The following is a 15,691-nucleotide window of genomic DNA, read 5'->3' as shown; positions in this document are numbered from 1 at the left end:
AACACACACACATACACACACATCAGAACAGAAGTTAGACTACCCAATTTTCCTTCTCTCTCAGCCACTTATTATCTGTGTGACCCAAGTAATTTCATTTCTTTAAGCTTGTTCTCTCATCTCTAAAACATAGATAACTTTAGCCATAGCTCCATGATTGTTTAAATGAGATAAACTATAAGGCACTGAACATAGTTTTTAACATATAGTAAGTACTTAAAAAATATAGCCAGTTGTAATGATTGTGGAATTACTGTGTAACTCTGTTAAGTATACTATAGAAACATGCATCAGCAGTTTAAACCATTGTCAACTGAACATAAAACATCCACTGCCTAAGTTGCCTTAAAAATCAAATGCAGGACATGGGACACTTAATGCCCATTGTGTGGAACTGTTTGTGCATAATGAATTTGTAGAGTCTCAAAAGTATTCGGTTTAAAAAAAAAGTAATGATCTTTACGCATATGAAAAAATATATTTTAACAATCTCATGTTTGTGTATACCAAAGTATAATGATTTCCTTTGTTTTCCCTCTGTATCCTCTGTTATATGATGTCTTTCATTGCTGTGAATCTAAATATAATCTCCATACTGCTGACATCCCAATTCATGTCTCCACCCCTACCTTCTCTGAACTTCACCCTGACATACCACACAGTTTCCTGATGTCTTGAAATCTTAAGATAAAAAAATAATTCAAGAGTAAACTTTTGATTGTTCTTCAAACCCATCCACATTAAATTTCCAGGTCTTAGAATCTGTCCTCTTCCGTTTTCCCCATTCCATGTATGGATTCCCTGCACACCCTCTCCCTTACCCTTATTCCGACTTTGCTGAAACAAGGAACACAGTCACCTATGATTCATTCTTTACCTCATTTCCCTGTATGCAGTCATAAGACAGTCCTGGCAATTCTTCCTCCAAAATATACTTTGAATCCATTCACTTCTCTTCTCTGCCACTACCATATCCCAAGCCATTATCATCTTTGTTCCTTTAAAATAACCACCTGATATACTATACTTTCGCCTCACTATCATCCACTTGTACATTATACCATGTTTCCACCTGGCTGAAATGTGCTTCTTATTCCCTTAGAATAAAGTCCCAAATAAGTACTTTAGCCTGCAAAACCCATTAGGTTGCTCTCTTCAAATCCATCTTCTTTTTTCCTCCTTATTCACCACATTGGTCTTATCTCTGTTCTTCAAATCACCCACTTTCTTTTCTATTTTAGGGTTTTCATATCTGCTGTTTATTTTGCTTGTCATGCACTTTATACTGTTCTCCTTATCTTTTAGATTCAGTATAAATACAGCTTCCTCAAAGTGCTTTTTTTTTTCTGATCACCTTCTCTAAATAGATCACTTAACTGCTATTCTCTGCCATAATGAAAGTTTTCTTCAGCATATTTTAGAAGCTGCAATTATATATTCATGTGTTTATTTAGTCTGTCTTCTCCACTGGACTCTAAGCCCCAGGTGGGTAGATAATACATCCATTTCCTTTGAGACTGTTCATCTAGCCAGTGTATATATAGCACATAGTATGCACTCAATAAATATTTGTGAACTGAATGGCTGAAACAATAGCATTATTTATTTTTCTTCAGAATTCTTTTCTGGACAGATTGGGATGCCAATTTTCCTCGCATTGAATCTGCCTCCATGAGTGGTGCTGGAAGAAAAACCATCTACAAAGACATGAAAACTGGAGCTTGGCCTAATGGATTAACTGTGGATCACTTTGAGAAAAGGATAGTTTGGACAGATGCCAGGTTTAAAAAAATGATCTTTTTCTTCTGTATTTTCTGTTTTCTTCCTCTGATAGCATTTATAAACTGATAGGATGTCTAACATGCATTTATCATGCATACATTAAAATTGGTGGTGATTTTTGATAGTTTTCATTATGATGGTGGTGATTTTTTTTATGATGGTGATTTTTGTTTATTTTGTTATGATGGGCTTTTTGTTTCTTTCTATAAATCATATAGAGATCCATAAAATATTTTTTGTAAAATATTTCCCCTGACCTTTATCTAAGTAATGTGATAATACCAATGGACTATATAAATAAGTTTTGATAAACTGCTGATGTATTTACCTTTCATAGGTCAGATGCAATTTATTCAGCCCTCTATGATGGAACAGCCATGATCGAAATCATTCGGGGTCATGAATACCTTTCCCATCCCTTTGCTGTGTCTTTATATGGGAGTGAGGTCTACTGGACAGACTGGAGGACCAACACATTGTCAAAAGCCAATAAGTGGACAGGACAGAATGTCAGCGTGATTCAGAAAACCAGTGCACAGCCATTTGACCTTCAGATATACCACCCCAGCCGTCAGCCCCAGGGTAAGTGCCGGTTGTGAAATAACAACCCAGAAAGTATTTTTCACCTTAATCATATAATATTTGAACTGTAAAATAACTTCTGTAAGTTAATAGTTTATATATATTGTATTATGGAAGTGATTCCAACCTTTATTTTAATTAGCTCAGAATATTTTTCCCTTTTCACTTATTCACATAGCAATAAAGAAATATTAGAAAGAGTTTTAAACAAAGTCCCTATATTTTTAGTCAGTAAAGGGTATCAGTAAAGGGTACTGCAGGAAGTTGAGGAAGCTGTTGAGATTTGGAATCTATCACCTAACTATGTTCAGATAATTAGATGAGAACACCAAGGACACATTGACGTTTGCCCTCAAATGGTCCCTGTGAAGTATATTGGGAGGAGAAGGAACAGTGTGTAAGAAAGAATGGAGCATCTGCTTGAGCTTTGCAATTTTAAGACAATTGAGTTCACGTGAGCATGTGTGCCACCTCTCCCCATATATTCCACATTTTGGTTCAATAGTAATCTCCATCCCAACTTTGTGATTTCGTTTCTTCTGCTCAGTCTTTTCCAGATGTTCTTAATTCTAAGTCTTTATTTTTTCCTTTTTTTCCCCTATGGGATAGTATGGCTATTTGGTGTATCATCAACTCATCCTTTTATACTTCTTGATGGAGCCTTCCCCTTTCTAATGTGTATCATAACCTTTGAGAATCTCATTCCAATGCAAATAATGTTTTCTTATCATTAATATATTTTTACTTGAAACATCTGATGCTCAGATGACAACTGTTCCCTAGAGGATAAATTTTCTTTTCTCCCTCTCTCAGTGTAGAGTAGATAGATCTTCCACTTCCAGAAATGTGTTAGTGTTTCTGGTCTTATGGACTTCACTTCAAGCCTTATTTTAAATTTGTGCTATATTCTCTTCACCTAGATGTAACTAAAAATTCTCACCTCTGTGGTCCATTGCTATCATTTTTCTTCCTTCAATACGTGACATTCCTTCTCTATCGATACTATTTTTTCTACCAAAATTTCCTCATCTGTAAAATTTTCTGTGCCCTCTCTTTGACAGAATCTGGATCTAGTTCTCTTTCCACTTTCAGTTTCTCAGCTTCAATTTTCTTTCTTTTTTTTTTTAAGATTTTATTTATTTATTTATTCATGAGAGACACAGAAAGAGGCAGAGGCATAGGCAGAGGGAAAAAACAGGCTCTCTGCAGGGAGCCTGATGTGGGACTTGATCCAGGCCCCATGAGCCCACCCTGAGCTGAATTGAAGGCAGATGCTCAACCACTGAGCCACCCAGGCATCCCATAGCTTCAATTTTCTTAAATAGATCCTTCTTTGTCATGCAGGAGTTTCTATACAACATGTACTATGTGAGCAATCATGTTAATCCTTTTCTATCACCCTTAATTTCCTTGCTCCTTTCATCCTACAAACTTGAACAACATAAGGACATTAAGGGGAGAAAATACAGCTTAATCGCTTTTGTGCTTAATAGGCATTCAGTAAATATATTGGATTTAATTAAATTGAAATAAAAGGGGAAATCATGATTCTGACCAGCAATGGGCCACTAGTACAATAAGAAAAATATATTATTTTCTAAAAACTTCCTTCAGTATGAGAGAGTATCTAGTCATAAACAGTATATGTTGATGACAAGCACAGGATTGATTTTAATTTTTATAAGTGCAAAAATATGTACTTATGTATTTTTGTGCCCCAGAGTGGTATTTTTTGGGAACTTTAATTTTTATGTTTAGAGTAATTTAGATGAATTGGACCATGAAAAATGGCCTGGGTTTATGTATTACAACAGCCCCCTTCCCAAAATAGGATAAATGTATTTTCATTTCCTAACTGTCTGATTTGGCCACATTGACGTAAGCCCTAGCAAATTGACAGAATGGAAATGAAAATGATACTTTCAAGGTCTTTTGACATTTTCGTATATATAGAAAGGATGTAAAGCATTCAATGAAGAATAGACCCTTCCTTCATAGTTTCACTTTCTGTGATCATAATTGGTCCAGAAACAAAAAAAAACTCTCCTTCTGAACTATCAGTAGAAGGTCAGTAGTGCCCTAACACTATGTTACAATGCATACATCATTCACTTCACTTCATCTCATCACATAGACATTTTATCGTCTCATATCATCATAAGCACAAGGGTGAGTATAGTATGATGAGATATTTTGAGACAGAGAGATACCACATTCACATAAATTTTATGATAGTATACTACTAGAGTTATTCTACTTTAGTTATTATTGTTAATCTATTACTGTGCCTAATTAATAAATTAGACTTTAGGATAGATATGTACCATAGGTATGTGTGTATAAGAAAACACATGGTATTATCCATGGTTTCAGGCATCTACTTGGGATGTCTCCTCCCCAGAAAAGGGGAGATTACTGTAATTAATTTGGAGATGGGGAGAGTCTCTTGACATCTTTACTTAACTTGAAAGATGATTTATATGAGACTCCTCCAATTTGCATAAAATAAGGAAGTTTCTACTCGATGGATTGATTTAACATAGAGGATCAGGGCTGATATATTCTGGTCTTTTATATGCTTTTAGAGAATGTCACCTATAGTGAGACCTTGCTATTTCCTAAATGAAATTCAGTCAGTTTCCAATTTTGAGAATGATCAGAGAACATTCCACTTTTCCCCATTATAAGGATCACTGAGCATACAACAATCATTATCCATCCTGTTTATCTGCTTCAGTGAAGTAACACTTCCATTGCTAGGGGAAAAACTTTTTTAAAAAGATGCAGAAATGTATTGACTATTTTATTACCAGGGTAGAATTATAATAAAAGTGATGACAAAGGTACATTGTTAACACCACTAAAATAATAATAGCCCTCTGTTTTCTGGTGAATAGTAATGTGAAGCTCATGAAAAAATAATTAATTTTAAAAATATGTGACATTTAGTGCTGTAAAATGGAAATATATCTTTAAAAAATTAAAGAAATAAAGGTTAGAAATATTCTTTGAAATTATCTGATTCTCCAAGTAGGAAATTAATGAATGTTTTAACACCAGTTATCATACATTCATCTTGTGCATAAATTTCTAGGCTGATTATCGAACACTTAGGCAGAACTTTTAAAAAACGAAAATGTATTTTAGATCCTTTGGTTACTAATGTAATTTTTAAATGAGATTAAGAAGAAACAAGGAGCAATTTCTGTATTTATTTATTTATTTATATTTATTTTTATTTTTTTAATTGTATGAGGTTGCTGAACTTAAGAGATAATGGCATGGCCTTGGGAGCTTGACTGCTTAGGTTCAAACCCAAACCCTATGATTCACTAGTTGTATGATGTTGGGCAAATTACTTAATTTCCTTAGGCCTCAGTTTCTCAAATAAATAAATAACTCTTAAAAAAAATAGTTGTTGAAATCAATCGTTTTCCTAACCTCCTTTTGTTGAAATTTAGGTTTCATTACTTTTCTTGAGACCTTTTGAATACCTATTATCTCATATTTAAATAACTCATATTGGGCTTAACATCACATTTTTCTATACGTAGCAATTTGTTTAAAGAAAAATTATAACAAAAATGTGAATCACAACTCTAAAGAAGAGCAATATGATTGATTTTTCTATCAAGAGAATTCAGGTGTAGTCAGATGACTAGACTATTCAAGCTACTCTCAAATGTACACCCATTTTCCTAGGGCCTAGAGCAACAAACATCCTGATGTTTTATATTTATAGTTGTTTCAACAGAGATGTTGAATATCACAGTAATAAATAAAACTATCACTGTTATTATACTATTATGTGCCATTTAGTTGTCACTTTTTTCCCTAATAATTAGAACCATCTAACCAGATAGTTGTTTCCACCTTCTATGAGAAAACTGAAGCTCAGGAAAGTGAAATAGACTGGCTCAGAGTAATAAATTTCATCAAAGTTAACACAGGGCCCCAATGATCATAATCAACCCCCCAGTCCATGCTTCATTGTTTTCTAAATTAAAAAAGCATTTTTTTTTTTAAAAAGCATTTTTTTTAAAGTAAGTTTCATGCCCACCATGGAACCCAAAGTGGGGCTTGAACTTACAGCTCCCAGATCAAGACCAGAGCTGATCCTCCAGATCCTGGAGACCTGAGATAGAGTCCCACGTCAGGCTCCCTGCATGGAGCCTGCTTCTCCCTCTGACAGTGTCTCTGTCTCTGTGTGTGTGTGTGTGTGTGTGTATGTGTGTGTGTGTATCTCTCATGAATAAATAAATAAAATCTTAAAAAAAATCTGAATCTCTGTAACAACATTCCCTCAATTTTCATGAGAACATACAACTATTCCAAAATAATTGTCTTAATTTTAAGTATAAAATAATAAAGAATAAGGTCTGGAGAGTAAATATTTTTTTAAATATTTTATTTATTTATCATGAGAGAGAGAGAGAGAGAAAGAGAGAGGCGCAGTGACACAGGCAGAGGGAGAAGCAGGCTCCATGCAGGGAACCCGATGTGGGACTTGATCCCAGGTCTCCAGGATCAGGCCCTGGGCCGAAGGCAGCGCTAAACCGCTGAGCCACCCAGGCTGCCCTCCTTCTCTTTTTTTGTGACCAAATATTATACATATGTGTATGTATATATACCAGGTTTTCTTTATCCATTCATCTATTGATAGACATTTAGATTGTCTCCATGTCTTTGTAAACAGTGCTGCAATGAACATGGGAGTGCATATGACCTCTCCTGTACCAAAAAGCAAAGCAAGAAAGTTTAGAGTAAAATAAGGATACAAAGTAGTGATTTATGTTGACAACTACTGTAGGGACTGAGGACAAAAATTTGAATATAAAATATTGGGAAATTTGGAATAAGAATTTTATATACCATATACTGTACTTTCACACTGGCTAAGATAATCACATTTTATTCCCATATGCTTTTAAAAGATTTATATATACTCATTCTATTTCACTGATTGGATTGATAACTAGACACTTTAACCTAATTTCTCTATATTCTACATCTAGTGTGTATTGGCAATAATAGTACAGAGTTGATACTTATGTCCACCTACTGAATAAACACATGGGAGGATGTTGTTTCGTTAGCATAGAGAGAAGTTGTATAACTAAATATATTTATTGCTTTTATAATAAGCGAGAACACCAAAATCATAATTTCCCTTTAAGGTGGAAATTAATAATAAACATTTATGAGGCAATCTAATTTAAATATATTTTAACAGTAAAACACAGCTATTAATTGAATAAATTTTGAGTGCACTAAAAAAACAACAGCAGCAACAGCAAAGTTTATCATAAACCATTTTTGAGAAAGATGTTAGTTTTGTTTAGATAATGGGATCTGGGCTTATATGATTGAGTATTAAATTAAAATTATATCATCATCCTGACTTTCTGATAATAAGGAAGGTATGCACTTATATTGTGTTTTTATTAGTCATTTACAGGTATTATTCTCAATCTGCACAGAGATTTGCAGGAAATAATTCTCCTTTTGAGAGGCTTTCTCACTTCAAAGCCACATACCAATCTTTACAAAATTCAGATTTCACCTCCTGCATGTTCATACTTAATACTGCTTGAACTCCCTTAGCACTTAGAGCTTGTATGATTATTTAATATTTTCCTAACTCTGTTTTATTTTCCCAACTACATTATAAAATATTTGAGTAAGAGAGTGTCACTTACTTATTTATGTCAACTACATAGCCAAATTATTTATAATAATATTAGTAATTATAATGATATTAGCATTTGACACTTGCTAATTTTCATTGCAATTCTATGAGGAAGGTTTTAGCAACAGTTTTACAGATAAGGAACCTAAGGAAGATAAACACTAAGTGATTTAGTCAAGGTCTAACAGCCAGAGCATGTTTGTTCAGTTATCTGACATTAAGGAAAGTGACCTCAGAACTCTTGCCTTAACCACTACACTCTACAGGCAGAAGTCATGGAGTTCATGTTTGAAATTCTCCTTGGAATTGTTATTTTGTGTTAATGCAGTCAAGTTTTGTGGACATTTACAAGGGACAAACTAATTCTTACCTTCCTGGAGTTTATAGTCTAGAAGTAGAACAAACTAAACTAAAAACGAGGATCAATAAAATAAATGTTACTATGGTTGGATTTTGAATGTAAAAGTAGAGTATATGTATTTTTAAAAGCAATAGGGTGAGGTCCTAAAATACCTTGGGCTGGTCTAGTTCAACCCATCTTCTGTCACTCACTAGGCTTATCAGGGGAGGCAAATAATTAACTTCTGGAGTCTCATTTCCTCATTTGTAGGTTGAAGCAAGCTAAGGTAAAGAGTGAATAAATGGGAAACAGATTGGGCAGGTATCAGATCATGGTGGGATTTAAATGGTTCTTTCAAGGAATTTTAATTTTTGTCCTCTGGGATATGCAGTTCTAATGATTTCACACTTGAATGTGCATCCAAATTACCTTCAGGGATCCCTGAAACACATCCCACTAAAACACAGATTTCTCTGGGCTGTACTTGGAAAGCTTTTGATCCAATAGGTCAGGGATATGGCTTGAGATTTTGCATTTTCACAAGTTCCCACAGGATGCTGATATTGCCTAGAGTACCACAGTCCTAAGTGAAGGAGAAAATAAGTTTTAAATATGTGGACAAAGGAGTGAAAAGAGCAGATCTAAGTACTTAGAAACTTGACTCCATCTGTGTGAAGGATGGATTGTGGAGAGAGCACTATAGGTAGGAAACTGTTAAGGAGGCTACTTCTATAGATCAGGAGGTAGCTGATGCCAAAATCTGGGAGATGGTCATAAAAGCAGAGAGAATAGTATGAGTGAGATATACTTGGAAGCAAAATCAATAAAAAAATGATAATAGTAATAGAAGTTGTGGAGTGGGAGAGATTGAAAAGGAAAGGAAGAATTTGAGATGGCTTTGTTTTTCTAGTTTCTATAATTGGCTTCATGATCAAAATATGACAAAGCCCATGGGATTTATTTAAGGCAGGAATCAACAAACTTTGTGAAAAGCCCAATAGTAAGCATTTTAGGCTTGGAACTATGGTATCTTACTTTAAGAAAGATAAAGACATAAATGTATTCATTGGATTTGGCGACTTAAGGACAGGCAGCCATTATTTAGAACAATTTCAGTGGATTTGTTTGCCTATGCCCTAGTGATCATAAGTATGCCTGAAGTTAGATATTATTATGAGTTTTCAAGTCTTTTTACTAAAAAAATTATTAAACAAAAGAACTATGTTTTTAAATTACACATGTAAGTGCGAAAAAGACAAACTTCATAATAATTAGCTTACACTAATTAATCACAACAATTAATTAATTAATTACAACACTAATGTTGTAATTGGAGGAAGACTCTAGAGCGAGACTGTTTGGATTCACATTTTAATTTTATCCTATCCTGACTACATGACCATTACCTATCCTAGTTTCTTCATCTGTAAAATGGAATCATTGCAAAAGATTAAACACATTAGTTTCTTTTTAAAGCGCTTAGAAGATACCTGACAAATACAAAGCACCATATAAATGTTGTTAAGTAAAGAATAGATAGAAAGATAGACAGATAGATGGATCAATAGATTGATCGATAGATAGATAGATAGACACACACACAATTTCCTTAGTTGCTTTCTTTTACCCATCAGTATCCCTCCCCACCCTTGTAATAGGAGTTGTTTGTAAACATGGAGAAAGTAACTTTTTTCTTTTATACGCAAATCTTCTCCCATCCAGCAGACTGACTATACTTCTCTGTGTCCTCTCTCAGCTCAAAGGTGTTTTGAAGTTGTGATTTGATACCAAGTGGAGTTCAGTATTTTTCATGAATCCAGAAAGATTCCACCACACTGATGATGTTGCTGCTGTTGTTTTCAGTTTTCTTCTGTATTTCTTTAGCTGCTGTGATTGCAATTGTTCCTGAAATAATTCAAGTATATGATTGTCACTTTAAATATAGAGTGTGGCAAATAATTTATTTATTAGACTTGCACTAATTACAGATGTTTTCCCTTTCTGAAGAAACTTTCATCTTTCTGAAAAGAACTCAATTCAGTGGGGACCTAATAAATATTTGTCTATATAAATAGTACTGTTTTCTGGGAACCATTTTATTTTACTTTCAAAGACAAGCTACTGACTCAATCATCCCTTTCAATTTTGTTCCTGAAATCCACAGTGACTGGCAAATGTGCAAACTATTTTATATAACATATTAATGACAATATCCCTTGGCAAAATCAAAACCCAGAGACAAAATGAATGAGACATGAAGAATTTATTCCCAGTTACAACAAGAATTAGATTAATTAGATTAAAAAAATTATACTCGAAGGCAGTATCCATCCCACATCCCTGCTTTGTAAAGCATCCATAAATCGTTAAAAGAATGAATAAGTTTAAGGGAATTGTTTCATTTAGAGGGTTAGTATGTATAATGGTTAGAAGCTCATACTCTAGAATCTGAAATCTATTTCCCTCTTAATAGTTCTGTGATTGTAAGTCCTTTTTTACCCTTTTGAAAATTAAGTTTACTCTTCTATAAAATGGGGATAATTTATTTTTATAAATAGAACTGACTGGTAAGATGAATAAAGGAAATAAGGTTTACAAAGCACTGAGCACATTTTCTAGCATATTGTGATAAAAATGAATTATTCCATTTTGGAACCTTTACTCTTCCTATCAATTTTTATCTCAATTGCCTATTATGTTATGACAATATAAGGAGAATTGTGGTCTGTTTCTCAAAGAGTAGCTTTGACATTGAAATGATATAAGTGCCTACAATTGCTTCAGAAAAATATTTCTATAGAAAATGAAACTTTTATTTACAATATTTGTATGAAAATTAGCTTATCTTATTTTGAAAAAAAATGTATTCTAGATTCTAAGAATATTAATAATAGCATTGCTCCTGTAGGGTACAAAATGTCACTTTTAAAACTTAAGAAGGAGGAATTCCATTTGGAGTTGTAAATATATTCAATCATAGGCTACATTTATCAAATTAATAAAAGGGTTTAAGAAAGAAAAAAGAAATACTCTTGAAACCATGTTTCAATGTGGTGGAAGTGAATCTCAATTATTTGTAAATTACTTAAGCTGTCTAATTCTACAGTTTACATATCAAGACCTAACTACCTGTCATAAAAACCAAATTGCCTCTCTTTCCACATATTTATGTATTTATTTAAAGGTACATGTATGTAAATGTATGTATACATATATATCTGTATGTATATAATTTATGTGTCCTTCTATCCTACATATTAATGATATTAAAAATATTGTTTTTCCTGTTTTGTTTTCTTTTTGAGAGGGAGTAGAGTGTAGGGACAGAGAGAGAGAATCTTGTACAGGCTTCACACCTAACATGGAGCTGGATGTGGGGTGAAATCTTACAACCCTGAGATCATGACCTGAGCCGAAATTAAGAGTCAGACACTTAACCAACTGAGCTACTCAGGCACCACATCCCCTACTTAAAAGTATCTCTTTATTTCAAATATTTATATACTGTCAATAGGGGATTTATTTAATTTTGTGTGAATTCTATTTTAAAATGAAAATATTTCTAAAAATATTTAGCTGATGTGAAATAGTTAAATCAAAAAGGCTTTCACCTTTACTTGTAGTTGGTATCAGCAACTTTGAAGAGATGAAGTGAAGTGAAGTGAAGTGAAGTGAAGTGAAGTGAAGTGCAGATGATAGCAAAGCAAGGAGGAATTTTTGAGATTTGAATAAACCTGTGGGGCCTCTAGAATGAGGTGCTTAGAACTTCATGCAGTACTAAGAGCTTGGTAGAAGAGAAAAAGGAAATGAACAATGGAGAAGAAAAATGAGAGTTGAAACAAGCCAAAGACATGTTGCTACCTCATTCCAACTATTGATATAAAAAGACACAGTGGAACTCATTTTCTCCGCTTATAATTTTTTTTTTCCTATAACACATGGTCCTCTGCTCTGGGTACCAGTTATATAGACTAGCACCCACTTTAGTTTCTTAATGAATCCTTCTGTGTTATCTTAAAACCATATAATAAATTAATGGGTTTTGTTGGTTCATCTGAAAAATTTGATTACCGTTTCTATTATTATTTCTTTGGCAAAATATAACAGAAATATCGAACACCTAACATGCAAAAGAGTTTATATGCAGGTAGTAAGTTTAAATTGCTATTTTTTAAATATGTACTCTCCCTTGGAGCACTAGAAGAGATTAGTAAAAAAGGAATCCTCAAAATTCTTTCTTCCTCGGTATGCTATTTGATGTACTTGCCTAAGTCATGTGAACCTAAGTGATTGAGAGCTCTGAATTCATTGAAATCCACTAAATACTGAATCCATGGTCCTACTCCAAGGTCAGGACTTTTTAGCCTTTCCATTGTTTACATTTTCCATCAGATAATTCCTAGTTGTGGGGTGGAGAGGGCCTTTCCCTTGTATTGCAGGAAGTTTATTAGCATCCCTGGCTACTAGTATTCCAGTACTATCCCCAGTCAACCAAAAATGTCTCCACACACTCCCAAAAGTCCCCTCAGTGGGTGGGTAGGAGATCCCCACTAGCACCATCACCAGTGGTTGAAGAACCACTATTTTAGATAAGAAGGATTTTTTGCAATTATCAAAATATCATAAACAGAAATTTTGACGCTTATTCATTCAAATCGTACAGCAAGTACAATAAATAGCAACCTAATTAAGATATCAGAAAGATACCTAAAGTCACTTCTTCAGAATAACTGAAAGCTCATTAGTATTTTAAGATACATATCACCACTAAATATAACATGATATTATTACATGTTTGTTTTTATCCTTTTAAAAAGGACTTTGTACAAATAAATGGAAATAGTATTTGAGGCTTTTAGAATTTTTCTCATTGAAATACAGATATTTTATGGAAGATCAGATAAGATGTTTTGGACATTTTATTTTCTACTTCATAAAACTAGAGTCCAGTATAAAATTAATCCATAAAATATGTTATATAATTTGGTGAAAGAAGCTACTACAATTGCTGGGATCTGGTGAAATTAAAGCAATAAGAATATCTTTCACTTGCACATATTTTATTATATGTGTATGTTTTGAATAAGGAATTCATTCTACTTCTTCAACATCAAATGTTAAAATTATAATTTGAAGGTATTTGTCAAAAGTAAAATAGAATTTGAGATTAGTGTTTAATTATAAGATCCTTCTGAAAATGCATTTCTTTAAAAATATTAAATGATTTCCTAAAAGGAAAATTATAATATAGATAAATCATTTTATTATATTAATAATTATTTTGTACCAATAAAATTTATTAACAGGATGAATATTAGTTAATATTAAAAAAATGACTACATGGGAGGGAGAAAAATCTTCCCTTTATCTCGTAAATTGGATCCTGGCATTCTGCTTTGAGCAGAATTTTATTAGGTAAATAAATATTTTATATTACATCAATGTTTGCATGCATTTTATTTAAATTTAATGGATAAAATAATTATTTGGGTTTAAAGGGTTTATTTTGCTGGTGAGAAATGGATTACAATTAAACATGGCTTACATGAAATATGAAATTATCTTTAATGATATTGTTTTCTTCACAGAGCATGCATCAGTCTTATGTGATTGCATAATTAACATTTGGTTCTCCTATAAAGCATCATAATTATACTTTATTTAGTCTCTTTACCTACAGTTATGATGTACTTTAAGTTAACTCACTTTCCAAATATTTGGATTCCTGACTCTTTAGAACATAGCCCACATACATTGATGAGCATGCATATAATTCCAAATGTCTTTATGTCTAACAGAGTAATAGGGACACCTGGGTGGCTCAGCGGTTTAGTGCCTGCTTTTGGCCCAGGGTGTGATCCTGGAGTCCTGGGATTGAGTCTTGCATCAGGTTCCCCACGTGGAGCTTGCTCTCCCTCTGCCTATGTCTCTGCCTCTCTCTCTCTCTCTCTCTCTCTCTGGGTCTCTCATGAATAAATAAATAAAATCTTCTAAAAAAATAAGTCTAACACAGTAATAGATACCAGAGAAAATTCATTAAAAAACAATATATTATATGTATAAGTCATAGTTCCTGCAAACATGAGACTGTTCTCAAGCTCAGATATCGACAAATTAAGGCCCCAGACTAAGTCAGCTTCCTGACTCTTCTATAAGTAGAGTTTTATTTGAATATAGTCAACCCTTTTGATTCACATATTGTTTTATGGTTGCCTTTGTGCTATAGTAGCAAAGTAGGATAGCTACTATGAAAGGCATAAGGCCTGCAAAGGTGAAAATATTTACTGTCTGGCCTTTTACAGAAAAAGAAAAAAGAAACAAAATGCCTATCTTTGATTTATCAGTATATATAGACATAAAATATCTGAATATAAGTCATGGATAATTAGAAACCAGGATAGTAAACAATAAATTGCTTAATGCCTTGTGTAGTTAATAATTAAAACTAATACTCAGTGATGGAAGAAGTCAGCCTTTGCTACCTTATGTTAGAATGTATTAGAAACTGTTTTGTGGAAGAAAAATGACTTAAAGTGACTCATGAAGAAAGGTTAAGATTTGGTGATGAAATTCTATGAGGGAAGTATACCATGTGGAAGTGGAAAAGGACAAAATATAGATATTCAGAGAACAATGAGGAGCTGATTTGAGCATGTGGATCATGTGTATGCAAAAGAAAAGCAGGCATAGAGTCTGCAAGAGTGGTGTCTTAGAGTGATCGGTGTATTCTGAGCAGTACTACGCAGCACCAGTTACAAGGCCACTCATCTTTGAGTTCATTCAAAGGTGATGAAATAAATTATGTTGGAAGTGGAAAGGTAAAAATGGAGAGATGAAAACATATATTAGGGAATCTCAGATAATAATTGATAACTCATTAAATACGGTAGTGAAAGAGAAGTGAAAAAAATGTTCTGAAATTAAAGTTTAGTGAGTTTGGAAAGCTGAGAACGTCTTTAACCAAAATAAACATAATGAATCAGGATAAAACAAAATAAACAAACAAAAAAACACCTAGAGGTTAAAGAGCAGAAGATAAACCACCCTGGCCAGTGCCAAAGAATCATGGGGGAATTGGTAGGAGGTAAGATTGAGATTCTGTGAGGTAGACAGTGGGAAGCCAAACAAAATTTTTCAGCAAGGCAGCTATAAGATTAGAAGTCTGTGTTTTAGAAGGATGAATGTATGCAATGGAGAGAAAGTAGAATTTTTCCCATCTCTTGGATACAAATAAATGGGCTGGGGCAGCCCAAGGGGCTCAGCGGTTTAGCGCCACCTTCAGTCCAGGGCCTGATCCT

The 15,691-nt window shown here is 33.5% G+C and overlaps 1 protein-coding gene across 1 annotated transcript in view; it reads left to right on the top strand.

Moving 5' to 3' along the window:
* The window catches only part of LOC112912724 (low-density lipoprotein receptor-related protein 1B-like), a 1,003,376-nt gene that overhangs the window by 584,194 nt on the left and 403,491 nt on the right, over nucleotides 1-15,691 (top strand). The window contains exons 24-25 of the mRNA XM_072745081.1: nucleotides 1,617-1,781; nucleotides 2,120-2,364. Of these exons, the coding sequence (XP_072601182.1) occupies nucleotides 1,617-1,781; nucleotides 2,120-2,364 (410 nt within the window). The remainder of the gene's footprint in view (nucleotides 1-1,616; nucleotides 1,782-2,119; nucleotides 2,365-15,691) is intronic.

Source organism: Vulpes vulpes, unplaced genomic scaffold, assembly GCF_048418805.1.
Source record: "Vulpes vulpes isolate BD-2025 unplaced genomic scaffold, VulVul3 Bu000000626, whole genome shotgun sequence".
NCBI classification, from domain to species: Eukaryota; Metazoa; Chordata; class Mammalia; order Carnivora; family Canidae; genus Vulpes; species Vulpes vulpes.
Note: the sequence above shows the minus strand (reverse complement) of the source record. Positions and strands in the feature narration are given on the sequence as shown.